Raw genomic sequence first — 17,008 nt, forward strand, 5'->3', positions numbered from 1 at the left:
CCTACACCGGGGATCCAATATCCTTCCTCTAGATGTCTTGACACAAATGGACACCAGTGAGATATATAAGCTGTTAAAGCAGTTCTCCCTTGCTCTTGCTACATGAAGTCTCATTTCTGGAGGGAAAAAAAGTCTCCCATTTTTAATGTTTTTTGCTCTTTCCTAAAAATAGCAGGTTCGTTTTAGTATTTAACTGCAGTACAACATGCAAACATGAGATCTTCTGATTTTGACTTCCCATTGTGGGAATTATGTGAGTTATCAAGAAACACCCAACAATGACAGAAAAAGTAAACAGAACAGAACAGCCTTATGGTGAGAAACAATGAGAAAGTATAACTCGAAGAAGCATGGTAAAACTTATGAACGAATGCAGAATGAAATACAAAGGATTCCTAAGTTGGGGTCCACAAATATCTAAAGGGATTCACGACCTTGGATGGGGGGAAAAATCTGTCTTTAACTTGGATTTAATTGATTTCTTTGACAATCTCATGTACTGTTTCATGAATTTAAAGACATTGTTCTGAGAAACTCACGATGACATATACAAGGTTAAGAACCCTTTTTCTGGAAGTTGGCTAGACAAAAGAGAGGTCAGGTTGAGTTGGCCAGCGATCTAATATGTGTTAGCACACTGCCATACCAACTTGTCCAAGCCCTATCAATAAAAACAGGTTAAAAGTTACACTAAGGTACAGCAGAGTATCAGCTGATTCTCTTAAGTGTATTCCTTCTCTATACAACTGAAAAATGTATCTTTAGCCGGACCTGATATTTTTATATAACCAGCATTTGGGAACTTGATCAAGTAATAATACAAAGCTAACGAGTTTTTAAAAACAACGAATATTTACTCACATAAATTCTCTATTTTGCTACAGAGATTTCACAACTAAGGAAAACAAATAGCTAAGGAAATCAGTTCACCAAATTGTAGAAATTCAAATTTCTGATTAGAATTCCCTGTGCCAAGCTAAGCTCCCCCACCAAAAGATGACCCTATTTTCCTGAGCTCTCTCTGATAGGACCAATAAACTGCAAAAGCACAGGAGGTGGGAGGAAGTAGGTGTTATACTGCAAGGCCAATTCTATACATTCAACTTCACTGGGCATCCTCGTTAAGGGAGCGAGGGTGGGCTATGTAAATAGCTAAGGAATTTGTTTGTGCTAATGAGTTCAAATTTTACAAGGTAGTAACAATCATAAACGTAGAAGAATCCTCCACTGCCTTCTAACAACGTTGCAAGAAGTACTTGGGACAAGAAACACTTAAATTTTCTGACAACACTGGTCACGTTTGCAAACTCTTACTGGCATCAGACTGACTGAAGGTGGGATCTTGAGAAGACGAAACTAATTTGAACTGGTTTCCCCACCTTTATTTAATCCCGCTCCTGAGGGACTCTGTGATATAAATGCTTGTTTCCTTGTTACCTGCTGTTGTGTTTACTGAGGAAGAGATAGTACTTGAAGGACAGGTAGTTCTTGAAGAACAAACTTCAACGATTAAGAGGCATTGCCAAGGGGAAGGTAATTGGTTCAAGGATCATCCAAGCCCACGGTAAAACTGGATCATCAAAGTGGGAATGAAAATGTGGTTGAAAACAAACAATGCCCCAAAATTTCAAATTGTTCCTGAAAAACAGACTTATCAATGCTTGGGGTGGGAGTAGGGAACAAGTAAGGACCTTCAGAAAAAGTTAAGAATGACTAGTAAAAAAAAGCTAGTAATCACTACTATAAAGAAAAATTACCTATCGAAAGCAAGGTAACACTTTGTGTTAAGCAGTAAAGATGAGAAAAAGGCAATTATTGTTGATTAAATTCACTTTTTCTTTTAAGGTTTTAACAATATTGTTGTCAGAAAAAGTCAGAGTGGACCTGTAAGATCTGGTTATCTTCAACAGACTATGAAACAACAACCTAAAAAATGTTTGGGGAATACTTTCTACTTCCAATGAACAGTCCTGTCTCAGTTGAGAAGAGTAAACTTGGATAAATTGAACTCTGGTATACTGAAAACCAGAATTACTCAAAAATCACAGCAATTCCCAACTGAAATGGACTACTGCAATACAACTTTTCATAGGAATCAGGTATCACCAAAAAAAGAAAAACAAAACCAATTTTTCTAAGAAATAGAGATAAATCCACTTTAGTGCCTGAAAATTAAAACTGATTTAAATGTCACTGAAAAGCTAGACTCTATAATCAAGGCTACACTTGGAAAAAATGGACTGTGTCAACCAACGTGATAAAAATGTGGTTTCATGATTCAAGAATGTGTCAAAACCTCGTGAACTCAAGGCCAAGTTGTGTAAAACAAGCGACTGTGGCAAAAGGGCATATTGCATACTTTTTGTTTCCTGTATTTATTTCACTTTGTCCCAGTTAATTTGCATAACACTGCATACCCACTACAACATAAAAAGGAGCCATCCATCCAATCTCTATTTGACGACCAACACTGAAGGACCAAAATTTCTTAGAACAATCCATTACACTTCTAAACAGCTACAACAGCAAGTCTAATAACGTTGCCTCTTTTAAATTTGTCTGCTTTGCTCCTGGCTGCCCACTGTGGCCAAGTAAAATAAACCTTATCCTTTTGCCACAGCTCGACGTGTCCAGGACACAAGTATCTGAACGCTGCTAATGTGTCCCTCCAGAATTCTCTTCATCAGACTCAACATACCTAGTCCTTCAGTGGATGCTCATATAGCACAGACTCAAGGCCCTTGCCCATCCTAGCTGCCATCTTTCTTAAATGGTGATTTATTTTCTTACACTAATGCTAAAGTGCAGACAAGCAACCACTCCCTATTCCTTAGTGCCGCCCTCAGTCTGCCACATTACACTGCTGACTCATACTGGGCTCCAAGTCCACCAAAACTTTCCTCCAGACCTTTCCAGACAACGGATTGTCCAACCACTCCTCCCTGTCTTGTATCTTGATAGCTGATTTCTGGAAATCAAGTACAAGACTTGACACAGATCCCCGATGTCTTTCATCTTATTTGGTTCCACTCAGTGTGTTCTAAGATGTTCAAAGATGTCAAACTGTTGGTTTCTGGTTCCACTGGATAGTTTAGTTTTGATTATGAGAGTAAATAACCTTTAATGTCATCATGAAACCAACACCTAAATGCCAATAGCACTCAAAAAGGGAGTTCTGATTAGGGATGGAAGGAGCATGCATTGTGAAGTGAGGGGGCAGACCTGGATGAGGTGGGGACGCTTCTTTCATTTGTGGGGTGGCATGAGGAAATTAGTCATCAAGTAAGCATAGGCAGGAAGTAAAAGGGGGTGGAGGGGGAAAGAATGGCTGGAAAGGGAGAAACACAAACTTTCCCAATTTTACTGAGGGTCCTGGCAGTAACTGGTGAGAATTAAACTATCTGATTTGTTAGAAAGACCCCAGTTCTCCTCTATCTTCCTAATGTAGGTTATGATCTCCAAATTCTATCACTAGCCTTTCTTTCCTTCCCACTGGGAAGAAAAAAGGAAGACAAAAAAGAGACAGAGATGTGAATGTGCTTCCTCCCAACCAATTTAACATCAGATGAGTCCAGTTAGGCACCTTCCACAAGCAAAGCAGTAGCCTAAGCCCCAGGCACACAAGGAGCAACTCCTCCCCTCAAAGATCATGTATTCTATGAGGAGTTACAACATGCAAAGAGGTAAATGAATCAAGATGATGTGAGGAGGTAGAAAGCATTACCAATCAGGAGGGAATCAGCAGCTAGAAGAATGCTAACGGCCTTTTGTCATCACTTCATATAAGAACAGAACCAGTGATAAAACAAATGACTATGGACTTAGGTGAACATAATATCTATTTTTATTACCAAAACATGAGAATGACATCTTTTTATTGCACTCTTTTAAAGCTTTCATACTGGTCAAACCTACCTCAACATTAATTCAATTCAACAAGCATCCCTTGACTGCCTTTTCAGTGCAAGGCACTGGGTGGGGCGACAGGACATAGCTAGAAGATAAAACCCAGTCTCTGCCCACAAGGTGCTTCCTTGTATGAAAGCCAATAAATTGTATCAATCAGAGGGGTGGGCTTTTGTATGTTTTTAACTCAAGAACATGGAGCTGGTTGTGAGAGTCAGCTAACATGTTAACCTTGAATTGTGGGAATTGTTAGGGGTTGTTTTTAATTGAGGCATTCTGCTTCCCAAACCACACGCTTCACAGCCCCGCAGCTTCCGCAGATGCACCCCTGCATCCTTGTGCATCAGGCTCTCAGTCTCTGCAGCCATTCCAGCTGCAAAGGCACTCACTCACTCTACACTGCTCAACATATTTACTCTGGAAGTCACCGCTGCTGAATTGGCCATTTCCCCAAAATTACCCTGTTCCTCTCTTAAAAGAACCCATGGGTTTAGAGTATTACCAATGCCTACCATGGAGGCCAAGAGCCCAATCCAAATCAAATACATAAGCACTTAAAATCACAAGTTTCAAAATAAAAAGAAAGCTGTAGACTTCTGTAAATGACCAAGGAACTAAGGTAAATTGTACGGCTCCCCATGCTTTGAACGGTATACTTTTGGTGTCTAAAGCTAAGAGATGGTTGTCTTCTAAAGGAGTTCAAAAGAACTTAAATAAAACAGAGTTGTGTGTTTCATCAATAGGACTTTTTCTTAAAAAAAAAAAAACAAAAACCAAAAACATGGGTAGCTTCATTTCAGAAACATGGCAATAGTCTTTTTAGTGAATGCTTTCCATTTGCTTCCTAAAAATCTTTATTATGTGTGGAGCCAAACCAAAGTACTGTCTTTGAGGCTCCATCTTAAACATGACATGGTAATCCCTGAAGCTCAGGCGGACCCCCCTGCCACTTCATTAGCATCATGGTGAACACCATCTTCACTGTCGCCGTTATCTTCATTGTCATCGTCGACATCATCATCCATGTCATCGTTGCCAGTCTGGTCTCCAGAGCCAAGCTCATCTTCATCTTCAACCTAAATACAAAAAAAGAACTTTTCTTTCACTTAGCCTAGACCAAATAGCATGAAAATCTTCATTTCTCAGCCAGGGAATGCCATTCCAATGCCCTGCTTAGCTTGAAATTTGGAACTTTAGAATACAAATAAAGTTCTTTACTTCCTTGTCCTAATGACTGATGAAACTTGTGGAACAATCTAACAGACAGCTATTCTTGCATAATAAAGATTATCATGAGAAAATCTGAACAGAAATTACAAAATGGGAGCATCTTCATATTCTCCAGTGAGTAGATCCTGCTAACATATAAGCAGTCAAACTAATTCACATTACCGGAAATAAACTATCGAAGTTTAAGTGCATTCAAGAGAGTTAAACAAATACTTGACGAAGATAATACTTTCAATGCAGGAATATGTGCACTCTTACAGAAGGCTTAAATTTCTAAAAAAACAACAAAAATATTAAAGCAATTATATTCCAGGCTCATCTATTCATGATATGGTCAGCACTTTCAAAGTAAACTATTTCTAAGTACAAAGAAACGTGAAACCAAGCATATAATGAAATGCAAACTGTGGAGCAAAATCATTGTGAGGATCAATTCTGCAAAAACAGGTGGCCTTACCGGGTGACCGAGCTCCTTGAGTTTGCTTTTTAACGCTATTATTTTCTGATCTTGATCAGCCAGCAGCACTAAGAGGTCGTCCTGTTCTTTGGTAGACTGTGCAAGTCCCAGCTGCAGTTTGCTTTTCTCATTCTGCAAGATTGCGATGGTGCTGTTTGATGAATCCAACTGCTGTTTCATAGACGCTTTTTCCTCAGACAGAGCTTTTACTTCATTCTGACAACAGAAATGCTCAAGTTATTAACCCAACAAGAACACTCACATGGCGGCAGTACATGATGCAATGCTCTTTCCATCCAAACCCACTGCATCCATTTCAGCCTTGGAACACATAAAATTACTTTAAAAAAAATGTATCTTTTTCATGCAAAGCATTTCTACCATCATCAAAAACATAATTTTCAAAAGCTTAGGTTTCAACATTTCCATTCAAACTACAAACAGAGCTAGAGATGACACTAAAAAGCAGGCCAAAAAGCCAAGCCACGTATTTCAACAGCAACGTCAACAACAATGGCTCCATCCCAGACTAGTGAAATAAAGTTCTGAACACGCTCCATGCTAAACTGGAAGACGCTGAATGACACCACCAACCTTTAACTCTTTAGTCTCCTGAACCAACATAGAGAGTCTGCCTTCAACGTCCGTGGGTCTCGCCGTGGTGATGGTGCCATTGTCTCCTGATACTGGGATGGATTTTGCCTAAGATGTAGAAATTGAGTTTTAAAAAAAGTCCTAAAAGTCAAGCTAGCAATAGAAAAGCCCAAACTATTAGGCATATAGTTAGCATTTCACTTTGGACTTGAAATCTGGTTTCCAAGACTAGATAAAACAGCTCTCAAATAGACTTCTCTGCAAATCAGACACTGTTTTATGAAATGAATGACACCTGGGGAAGAGCCTTAAGTGCCTACAGCCCAGGAAATCATGAACCAGGGAACATGGCAGTGCAGACATGCCTAAGAAAATAAAGGAGATGGGTCCAGGAAGGAAGGATAAAGGTGTTCTGAGTTGGAAGTGTGCTCTAACAGTGCCTGAAACATCACAAATTTAGAGCTGGGAGGTCTCCCAGGGACTGTACTGTCCAACACCTTCCTTTGAGAAAGAGGGACTGAGGGTCCAGCAGGTCTCAAGAGACTGACAGAGCAGGGCCTCTGACTATGGCCTGGGCTCTTTCTGCAGGAACTCCAACTGATGAACTGATACCAAGCTTCTACCAAGAGAACAGGCTGCTCGTCCACAAATAGCCCAGTCAGTACAGCCCTAGCTTTGCTATTTTTTAGATAAAGAAAACAAAAGAAACTTACAAATGTTTCAGTTTTCTGTAATAGCTCCTGTTTCTCCATCTGTAGTTTAGAAATCTCCATAGACTGTGAGTTTAGTTGAGCCCTGAGTGTTTCAACTTCCTTCAGAGAAAAAAGTGGAAAAAACCCTATTATATACATTTAGAAAACTACATATTACCAGCAAAGAAACTGGGACAATTAACAGCTTTCATTAAATATTTGCTTAAAAATGAAATGCACAAAATCACCAGGACTGCTATATGAGACAATTATATTAACAAAATGCTATATTAATAAAATTACCTGAGAGTCAACCTACCAAGATACATTGAAGCTATATAAACATCACTGCAGGACACTTATCAAGACAAGAAATGACAAATAATTGGAAGGACATTCATTACTCTTGGGTGATCCCCACAACTGTAATGAAAATAACCATGCCACCTGAATTAATGTAGAGATCTAATGCCAGACCAATCAAAATACAAAGTTCTTGACAGGGCTAGACAAAATCAGTCTAGTGGAATATGGGGTAGAAAAACTCAGGGAAATAATGAAAAAAGTAAGAATGAAGGAGGAACAAGAAGGAATGAGGGAAGAATTCTAGAGTGCAAAATATTACCAAAATACAAATTACAGTAACCAAAACTGCTTAGTACTGGTTAAAAAAAAGAAAAGTAATCAGTGGAAGAGAATATATGAGTAAGCAGCAGAAACAATAAAATTTAACAGCCTGGCAAATTTGATAAACTTGGTAACATAGATGACCCAGAGAAGAACTCCCTATGTGACAAGAACTGCTAGGAAAACAGAAAAACAATTTGACAGAAATTATATTTAGGCAAATATAACACGTGGCACAACAAGGCCAAAATGGATAAGAAATCTGAATATAAAAGGTGACACCATAAAATAAATTAGGAGGATAACTCTTGACCAAATAAGAGACAGAAAAGATCACAAATGATAAAATAGGTAACTTCATTTACATGAAATTAAAGGACTGTTGGATGAAACAAAACCAATGTAGCCAGGCAGGATAAGAAGAAAATGTCAGGTGGGAAAAAAATCTCTGCATCAAAGACTCTTTGGTAGGAGCCTGACAGCAAAGATACTTACAGAAATGACATAAATATGCACACAGAAAGTTATTCTCTTACGGATAACTGATCATCAAAGAACATGAATAAATATTCTAAAAAAGGAACTTACAAACTATTAACTACCACGTAAAATCTTGTTCTAAATCACTAATAGTAAGAAAAATGTAAATTAACACAACGCTGTGGTTTCACAGTCAATTACTTGTGAGGACAAAAGACAGAAATGGGGGTTGAAGAAGACAGGCACATTAATATTTTAGTGCAGATGTAAACTGATCCAACCATTCAGGAGAGCAATTTGGAATTCTGCTTTAAAAAGTAAACTATCCTTACTCTCACACAGAGATGCCATTGCTGGATATTTTAAAATTAGGAAGCCAAAGATAAAAAGCTCCCATATACACTAAAATACCTATAGCAGCATTTTCTGTGACAGCAAAGAACTGGAAAGGAAGTGGCCATCCATCCGGAAATGGCTAAAACAAACGTGGTACATGGAAGTGACGGACGATCACTGCTTCGTGAGACACAAATGAGCGTCAAGAAGTCACAGAAGCACACAACGAGACGGAAAGTGAAGCAAGTAAAATCAGAAAAACAACAGACTTAATAACTCAAACTGTGAAGCAGAATCATCCACTTTGACAGTAATTTCCAAGCTGCAAAAGATGCCATAAAAAGGAAAAAAGTTTATTTTTTATAAAACTAATTTTATAAAACAAATAAATGTTTATTATTTCAAATAGGCATCTGTTTGAAATATTGACAAGTCCACCTTTTCATTTACTTCTTGAGCATGTGCTCAAGGCAGGATAAAACATGGGGCACAAATCAATTGTTTACCAAGATATTTTTTCCCACCAAGTAATTATAATGAAAAACTGGTCATGAAAATTAGACAAAGTTTATATCTTAACACAAGCCACTGGTAATGTATAATCATGCCATGCACTTGGTTTCTTTTAAAATGTGCTTGTAACTGATACTGCAGTCTGGCCACCAATCTGGGTAGAGATTAACAAGCATCTTTTTAGCAAAAGAAACTAAAGAAAAGTAATTACATTTATAAGGAATCTAACAAGTGTCTAAATCAAAGACAAATATTTGGTTGCAAGTTTTATTGCCATCTAAAATGAGATCAGACTGATGATTATTCAGAGCAATCATTCTAATTATGACCGAAGAAAGCACAAGCTCACCCGCTGCAGTCCTGTGGTCTGATCAGGATCACCATCCAGAGAAGCCTCCAGGGATTGTTCTACTTTCTCAGGTGCTGACTGTGCAGCCTTCTACAAAAGCCAAGAAATAAACTATGAAACTAAACCACAGTGACAGTCAGTACAGCAGAAAGAAGACTAGATAGTCTGTAACCCTAAGAAGATCTGGATTCTAGGCCCAACTCTGGAATCAGCTGTTTGACTATGGATCACTGTGGGGGGCCTCAAGTGTCCAGAGAATGGATGGTTCTGGTCTCTGAATAAATCATTTCTGTGTATATTATTATATTTTGTCCTGCTCTATGGACTGGAATATCTGAAAATATAAAGCTAGACACATCAGATATATTTCACTGAATCTAATACGGAAAATCACTTTATAAATGATCATTAAAAAATCAAGATCGGCTATTCCCTCTCATTTTAATACACATGACCTGCAATTCATGTGAGACTAATTTTAGATTATATAGATATAACCTGGAAAGAACAAGCTCTTTATTTACTAAAGCAATATGTAAGGTGATATGAGAAGGATGAAGTAGTCACAGCAAAATTAAAAGAAGGACTAGCAAGTTTTGTTTTTATACTTTAATACTCTGAAAGTTCACATCTTACCAAGTTTTCAATCAAGGAGTCCTTTTCAGTCAATTGGCCTTGTAAAAGTTCTTGCTTATTTTTTAATTCTTTTATCTCTTCTCTCAACCTGCTAATTTCTTCTGGCTGGATGCCATTCATCTGAGCTCCGTCACTGTGAGAACTATGATGCTGATTGTCTTTTCCTATCAGGCATTCATGAAATATGATAAAGTTACATAACACTTAAGTCTGGCACAATTTGCCCTAGAAGATCCAAACACACGTACATCAAAGCAAAGACAAAAGTTTGTGTGCGCCCACGAGAGCTAGATAATCGTGTCTCCTGTCTGGCACTACCAGAGGTTTTTACTGCACGTGACAGAATTTAATCACAAAACAAATATCTGCATGACTGATCACTCCTTCCGGTCTCCGGTCACTATCATCATCTCAATGCTCTATCCCCTCCATAATATGATGCTCTGCAGGAATCCAGGCACACTCTCTCTATGCCATTTCCTAACTGACTACTATAATACTTTTATAAAATTAAGAAATAACATTCATTGAGCATGACCTGTTTTAAACGAACTGCAGGTTCTTAGTGATCACCCTCAGTTTTTTTAAATGTTGACAAACCATCCCTTTAATAACACGTTCTAGAAAACCTCCAAAGACTTCTATGCACTGATGCTGGAGGACACTGTACACAGCCACAAGCAGTGCACAGACTAACTGTGATGGACTTGGCTCTTCTCAGCAATGCAAGGTTCTAAGACAACTCTAAAAGGCTCCAGCACACCCAGAAAAAGGATTAGGGAGTTTGATGCAGACTGAAGCACGCTATTTGTTCTCTCTCTCGTTTTGTTTTCTTCTTTCTTGTGCTTCCTTCTATTGGTTATAACTCTTCTTTGCAACATGACTAATGTGAATGTATATGTAGAGCCTATATCAGACTGCAGACCATCTTGAGGAAGGGAAAAGGGAGGGATGGGGGAGAAAATTGGGAACTCAAAAGCTTGTGGAAGTGAATGTTGTAAACCAAAAATAAATAAATTTTAAAAAATCAACACATTCTAGAAATCTGATTGGAATTATAATCGAATTCACTAGCCTATAGTTCTGCTGCACCTTTAAGCGCTCTTGATGATTTTTCAGGGTTGCCGTAGGAGCTTACTAAGTGTTCCTACAATTGTAGCATGTAGTCTGTTTAAGCCTGGAATCTTGGACTCACTGAAGGCAACTGCTTACTCTCTTACAATCTTAAATCTCTGGGCTGCATCTCTTCTGTGACCATTTTTGTTCTATGCTCCTCAGTCCTAAAATTATTATTCTTGGTAAAGAAAACAGTGGACTAAAAAACTCCTCCCCTCCCATGATCACCTCCAGCCCTAACTGTTCCTGCACAACCCCCAATTCTTCATTTCCAAATGATCCAACTCCCCTCTGGAGCAATTTCTGGCTTTTTCCTCTCCCTTCCATTCCTCCCCAATCCAATTAACAGCTAAGGCCTACAGAGTCTACCTCTAAAGTACCTCTTGTATTTGTCGTCTTCTATATTTCTACTACTTTTACTATGCCAGCTCAACTCCACCTCTTTCTGTGCCTACCAGAACAGCTTCCTAGCCAATTTCTCTGCCTCCACTCTCTGGAGAACAGGTCCCTGAAGAGAGCCTTAACAACGCCACCAAAATATCCGTCCTGGTGTACAGGTCTGATTCTCATTCTCTCTCCTAAAATGCCTTCAGCAGCTACTCCCTACTAAGTGAAATACAAACTCTCTAGCTAGCACTGAAGGCTTTCCATAGCTGGCTCCAACCTATCCTTTCCGGCATATTTTATGCCCTTTATATTCCAGTCACATTGGACTACTCACTCTCCCTTTGTGGCATCCTATTGTCTCTGACCTCAGAGCATCCTTTCTCAGGTAGCTACAAGATTTCCTTCACATTTCCAATTACTAACATCACTCTCATGTTTCAACATTTCTTCCATGAAGAGTCTGATTCTATAGCAAAAACTGCCTCCTTCTCCTTATATCTTCTCTGTACTTCATCTTCTTACAGAATCACAAGGTCTCAGGCTTAAAGGAAACCTAGAGGACAGCGACTATGTCTTCTTTAAGCTTCCTATCTTTAGCAGCTGGACAGTACCTTACAAATAGCTGGTACTTAATTTCTGGTTGCCCCAGGCAACTCTCTAAAATGAAAAGCTGTCGGACTCCAAGTATGGCAAGTGCTCACAGGGAGTTCCCTGCTCCAATGAAAATGCAAGACAAGATCCCCTTATCCTCAAGACTTTCATTTTAAAAAGACTGGCCCCTTTTTCTGTGACTTAGCAACTGAAATCAACAACTGTGGCTATCTACATAGAAATCAGCATGCATATACAATCCTACATCCCAACCCCGTGCCCAAATGGGACTGTGGTACCTAGCTGTACTTTGAGGAGATTATACTGGTCCTTGTGCTGCTGTATCTGAGACGCTTGCTGTGTGACTGCTGTCTGTAGCTGTTCGTTTTGACATTTTAGGGTAGAAACTTGTTGTTTTAATTCCTCAAGCTGGCAATCCTATGGAACAAATATAAAGAGCAGATCTGTCAAGAGAATGTACATATCACCGCATCTGGTCCTCAAGATAACAAGGTGTGAAGCTGGAGTTAACACGGTGGATCCACTTGATCGAAGTCCACAGTGCATTCTATGGTCACGCTCATTTGCACCCATCCCTCCCTGACCCTCCCCACCGGTCAGTGCTATAACACCTGACTCAATACATCTAAGAAAATGATTGTTAGGTCGAATTCAACTTAAGCATTTAGATCCTGTAAGAAAATGCAGAAAAGAGATTACACTTGCTTTGCCTGGCCTCTAGGAAGTGAGGAGGAAGCTTTAGGGAAGTGACTCCAGTGTGACAGAAGGAAAAATTTCCCTTTTTGGAAGGAGAAAAGCAGTTACATCTAAATAACTGAGTGGCCCCAAGAGGTAAGGTGTTCTGCCCATCCCAGCAGTGAAAGCAGATCACCACCTGTCTGGAAACTATGCAGAGGAGATTTCTGTTTCAGAGGGGCTAGACCTGATGATCTCAATGTCCAGTTCTGACATTTTTATCACTCTAGATAACATGAGAAATCATTCTCACTCCTTTATAATTAGAGATCACAGTTTCAGCGCAATAGAAATGTTCACCCTAGTCCCAAGGTGAACGAGCTATCTGGTAACATGTGTTCATTAGATAACATGCATGAGATGTTGATGCAGGCCAGCAGCGCAACACCCCCCCACCCCATGCGGTAGAGACTGGATGATCCAATATTCACAAACATTTAACAAGAAATGATGCTTTAAAACATGACACAATGCTTCTTAACAATCTCTAAGTGTAAGGGGTCCAGTGTGGCTCTATTAATAAGCACTATGACAACCTCTAATCTCACTACCCAACAAATCGTTAAAATGAATAAGTCATGATTTTCCCAAATTTTTTAGTGATTATGAAAATATAAAATGTCATTTTCTTCTCTCTAACCAATTACTTATTAGCTCCAATTACAGGTTACACATTCCAATCCAAGAATCCTTTCTCCCTTGCTCTAAAGAAGTTATCTGACACCAAAGAACACTTAATGAAACATCTCCTTGCTTCTGTAATCTCCTTGCGGTTTGAAGACTGCTGGGTCTAAATCACCCTCATCTAAAGAAAATCCCATTTAGTTTAATCTACAGAAGACTACTGAAAACACAAAGTCTGAGCCTGAAGCATTACATTCATACTCTGATCTCATACCCGGTGTGGATGGCAGGATGTCCAAAGTGCAAAAAAGCCATATGCAAACAGTCTTAAACAGAATGATCTGACTTGTGGGAATTCAGGCTCCCAGAGCTGTCTGCCTGTTCTGAGGTGGGATTTGTGGCGAGCAGCTCACAGCCCAGATGATGGGAAGGGATATGCGTATGTGTGTATGTACGTATTTAAGTATGCATGGGTATGCACACACAAATATAGCTTGTGCTATAGGGAATTCACAATATGAAAGACAGCTTGTCCAAGCCTGTCCCTAGATCAGCTTCTCAAACCACAACAAACCTTCTTAGTCATCTCTTCATGATCTCGATAGAAATCTGTTCCCCTAATCCCTGTCACCCCAGTCCTTTTGATGGGCAACCACAATGAAGATGCCCTTTGACTTCCTAATTTATTGTATTAAAAATCGAAGGCAGTGCAGCAGTGGAATGAACACCGGCTCTAGACGCAGCAAAACTAGGATTTGGTTTCTGCCTAGGATGTGGAGTCCGTTGAGTAGGACACTGGGAAAACTCACCTTCTCCTGCTTCTGTTTGCTCATGTGCAGGTGAAAAGGTCTGGCAAAATAGCCCCAAATCCCCCCAGACCTAGATTTAAGAGCCTATGAACTAGGCCAAGAATTTGGAGGCAGTTTTCAGGACAGGTACGTCTAATGAGATTTTCTATCATCCCCAAATACACCTAGTACAGTGTTCTGAATCTGTAAGTGTTTAATAACAGGTATCTGTTGAACTGTAGTGTGTTTAAATCATGTCTATTAAAAATGGAGCAGCAAGAATGCCTGAGAGACAATTTCAATAGGAAAAATCAAGATTTAACATACATTACACTTCCTCTTCCAACAACATGAGCTGCCTTCATGGAAAGGGGCTGCCTGTACCTTACTGCTATCTACCACACACCAACGCTAGCATTTCTTCCAATGTGCTAACCCTTGAGTTTAAAAATAAAAGAAGGAAAATGAAAAATTGTTCACGTAATTTTAAAGAAAATGTTCACCCAAATCAGGCTCTTAACTTAGGGTCCATGAACTTGTCTTTTTAATATTCTGATAACTATTTCAACATTATTGGTTTTCAATCCTATCTTGTACACTTTATCTTGTACACTTAAAAACATAATTCTAAGAAGGAAGGAGTCCACAGATTTCACAGGGACTGCCAAAGGGATCCACCATACAAAAACACAAAGAGCCTCAGCCTAAATGATCAATAGTAAGATGTAACTGACGCTGTATCTTTCTAAATAACCTTTTTTACCAAGAGCCTATAAAAGAAATGTCTGCTGTGAGAGAGCCCACTTTCCAAATGGTAAGGGGCTTGGGTTACATCATTAGAGCTAAGATGAGTGCATCTTACCACACTATAATTTACAGTTTCACCTGAATCCTCCTAAAAGGATTCTGCCTGGGGGAGGGGATGGAGGGGCAGGAGGTCGGAGGTCACCTGCCCTGACACTTACCTGCTCTCGGATCATGTTTTTGTAGTGAGTCACAATGCTGTCATGCTGTTCCAGGGTTTTCTTCACCTCTTCCTCCTTTTGATCTTCTTCACTAGACTTATAAATGGACTTTGTTATGACACCTGCAAGAAATAGCTTATAGTTAAATCTTTCAAACTTTGTAAAGAAGATTCTGAGAGCCATGCAGAGTCTATCTGTGAGAAGACCAAAGACTGTCCTGACAGAAAATAATCTATGGACTAACCAGACTAATGGACAAGGCCCTTCTGGGGTTTATGTCTTTTGAACATGTTCAGTGGGTAGTTATTTCTTCAAATTACTTTTCAAATACGCTGTCTCCTTTCAATGTGTCTCACCTTCAAGTTCTTTCACTAACTTTGTAAATTCATGATCAAACATCATGTGGTCTGGGCTAGAGAAACTGGGCTGCGGTTTCTGGGCAGCTCGCGAGTACAGTTCATGTTTGCTAATGAAGCCCAGCTTCTCTATGAAGTTCTCTTTGCCAATTCTCTTCTCGATGAGCTGTTTCAGTTTCTCTCTAAAAAGAAAAAAAAGGAAGGTCCTTTAAGTTAAGCTCCTGAGTTCTTACATCACGAGGAAACTGAGTATGTCTATCATGACCTCTCTGTCATCCCCTCCTTTATTTCAAAAGCCCACGACTCTGTCCTCTACCGTCTCTTCCTATCTTCTAGTCTCTAATGAGAGCTTTCTTCTGGTCAAATCCAGCCTCTCTACACATGCCTTTGATCCCATTCCCCCCCATTTTCTTCAGCAGATTTTCCCTTTAATCTCTACCTGCCTATCGGTTACTTCCCTAATTTCATATTCAAGTCCCCCCAATCCTTAAAAAATTTTTCGCTGGAGCCTACTAACACCTACAGCTATCATTCTCTATCTCTCTTTCCTTTCTTATCTAAATTTGTAGAAACTAATACATCTAAGGCCTCTACTTTTTTCTTCTCTTTCCCTCATTATTTAGTCCTCTCAATTTGGCTTCTGACCTCATCACTCAACTGAAAGTGCTTCCTCCAAAGTTGCCAATGATCTTTAAATTGCACAGTCTCATGGCCTTTTCTCAATTTTTCCATTGGACACTCAGGACCGCTCTGGCCTCCTAGATCCTCTCATTCTCCTACCTGTCTGACCTTTCTGTCTGTTCCCCAAAGCTCTACCTTAGGCTTTTCCCAAAGCTATTCTTAGGTCTTTGCTCTTCACTCTCTAAACTCTCTTGTTGAATTCACCAACTCTCATAGATGACTCCATATACCTAACCCTAATTTTAGAATATAATTTCCTGGAAGACAGTTCATTTCCTCCTTTATTTTTGTATCCCTACTGCCCAATGAAGTAAACACTTAATGCCTGTTGACTGTCGGATTTTTAAGTTCCTGTCCAGCACCACCAAATTCTTAGTGGACCTTCAAAGTAGACGACCTAGAGACATCTCCAACTCAACATATCCAAAACAGAACCCTCCTATCTCTCCCTTTTCCCCAAACTCCTTCCAAACATCCCTATTTCTGTCAAGGAAACCACTATCCTTCCAATTTCTCAATTTGTAACTTAGGTCTATCTCCACTTCCTGACTACACCATGGCCTCTACACCAGCTGTCACACACCTGACCTTTTCTCTCTATACCCATAACCAACAGCTGATAGACTCAGGCACTCACCTCTATGGTTGGACCAAGGCAATGATAGCCTGTTAACCGGTCCCCCTGCCTCAAGTTTCTCCTTACTCCAGCCCATCCTCTACCACCTGCCCAAGTGGTTATCCCTCAACCTAGCTATGTCCTCGTCACTCCCCTATGCCACGACTCTGGCAGGTCTGTACTGCCTCGATAATAAAATGCTAAATCCCCTAGCTCTTAAAACTTTTCATGATCTGGTCCCAACCTCATCAGATACTACTTTTCTTGTACTTACTGCTTGGAAAGGCTTTCTTGGTTTCTCATGCACA

At 39.6% G+C, this 17,008-nt stretch overlaps 1 protein-coding gene across 2 annotated transcripts in view; it reads right to left on the reverse strand.

The window, feature by feature from the left end:
- Window positions 1-3,821: 3,821 nt before the first annotated feature.
- Window positions 3,822-17,008, reverse strand: part of USO1 (USO1 vesicle transport factor) — an 82,036-nt gene continuing 68,849 nt past the window's right edge. For both annotated transcript variants that reach the window (XM_072624130.1, XM_072624129.1), the window contains 9 exons: window positions 15,404-15,585; window positions 15,048-15,169; window positions 12,214-12,352; window positions 9,821-9,984; window positions 9,185-9,274; window positions 6,901-6,999; window positions 6,188-6,295; window positions 5,594-5,809; window positions 3,822-4,982 (listed from right to left, as the gene is read on the reverse strand). In XM_072624130.1, the coding sequence (XP_072480231.1) occupies window positions 4,836-4,982; window positions 5,594-5,809; window positions 6,188-6,295; window positions 6,901-6,999; window positions 9,185-9,274; window positions 9,821-9,984; window positions 12,214-12,352; window positions 15,048-15,169; window positions 15,404-15,585 (1,267 nt within the window). In that variant the 3' untranslated portion in view covers window positions 3,822-4,835. The remainder of the gene's footprint in view (window positions 4,983-5,593; window positions 5,810-6,187; window positions 6,296-6,900; window positions 7,000-9,184; window positions 9,275-9,820; window positions 9,985-12,213; window positions 12,353-15,047; window positions 15,170-15,403; window positions 15,586-17,008) is intronic.

This window comes from Notamacropus eugenii, chromosome 7, assembly GCF_028372415.1.
Source record: "Notamacropus eugenii isolate mMacEug1 chromosome 7, mMacEug1.pri_v2, whole genome shotgun sequence".
Classification (NCBI taxonomy): domain Eukaryota; kingdom Metazoa; phylum Chordata; class Mammalia; order Diprotodontia; family Macropodidae; genus Notamacropus; species Notamacropus eugenii.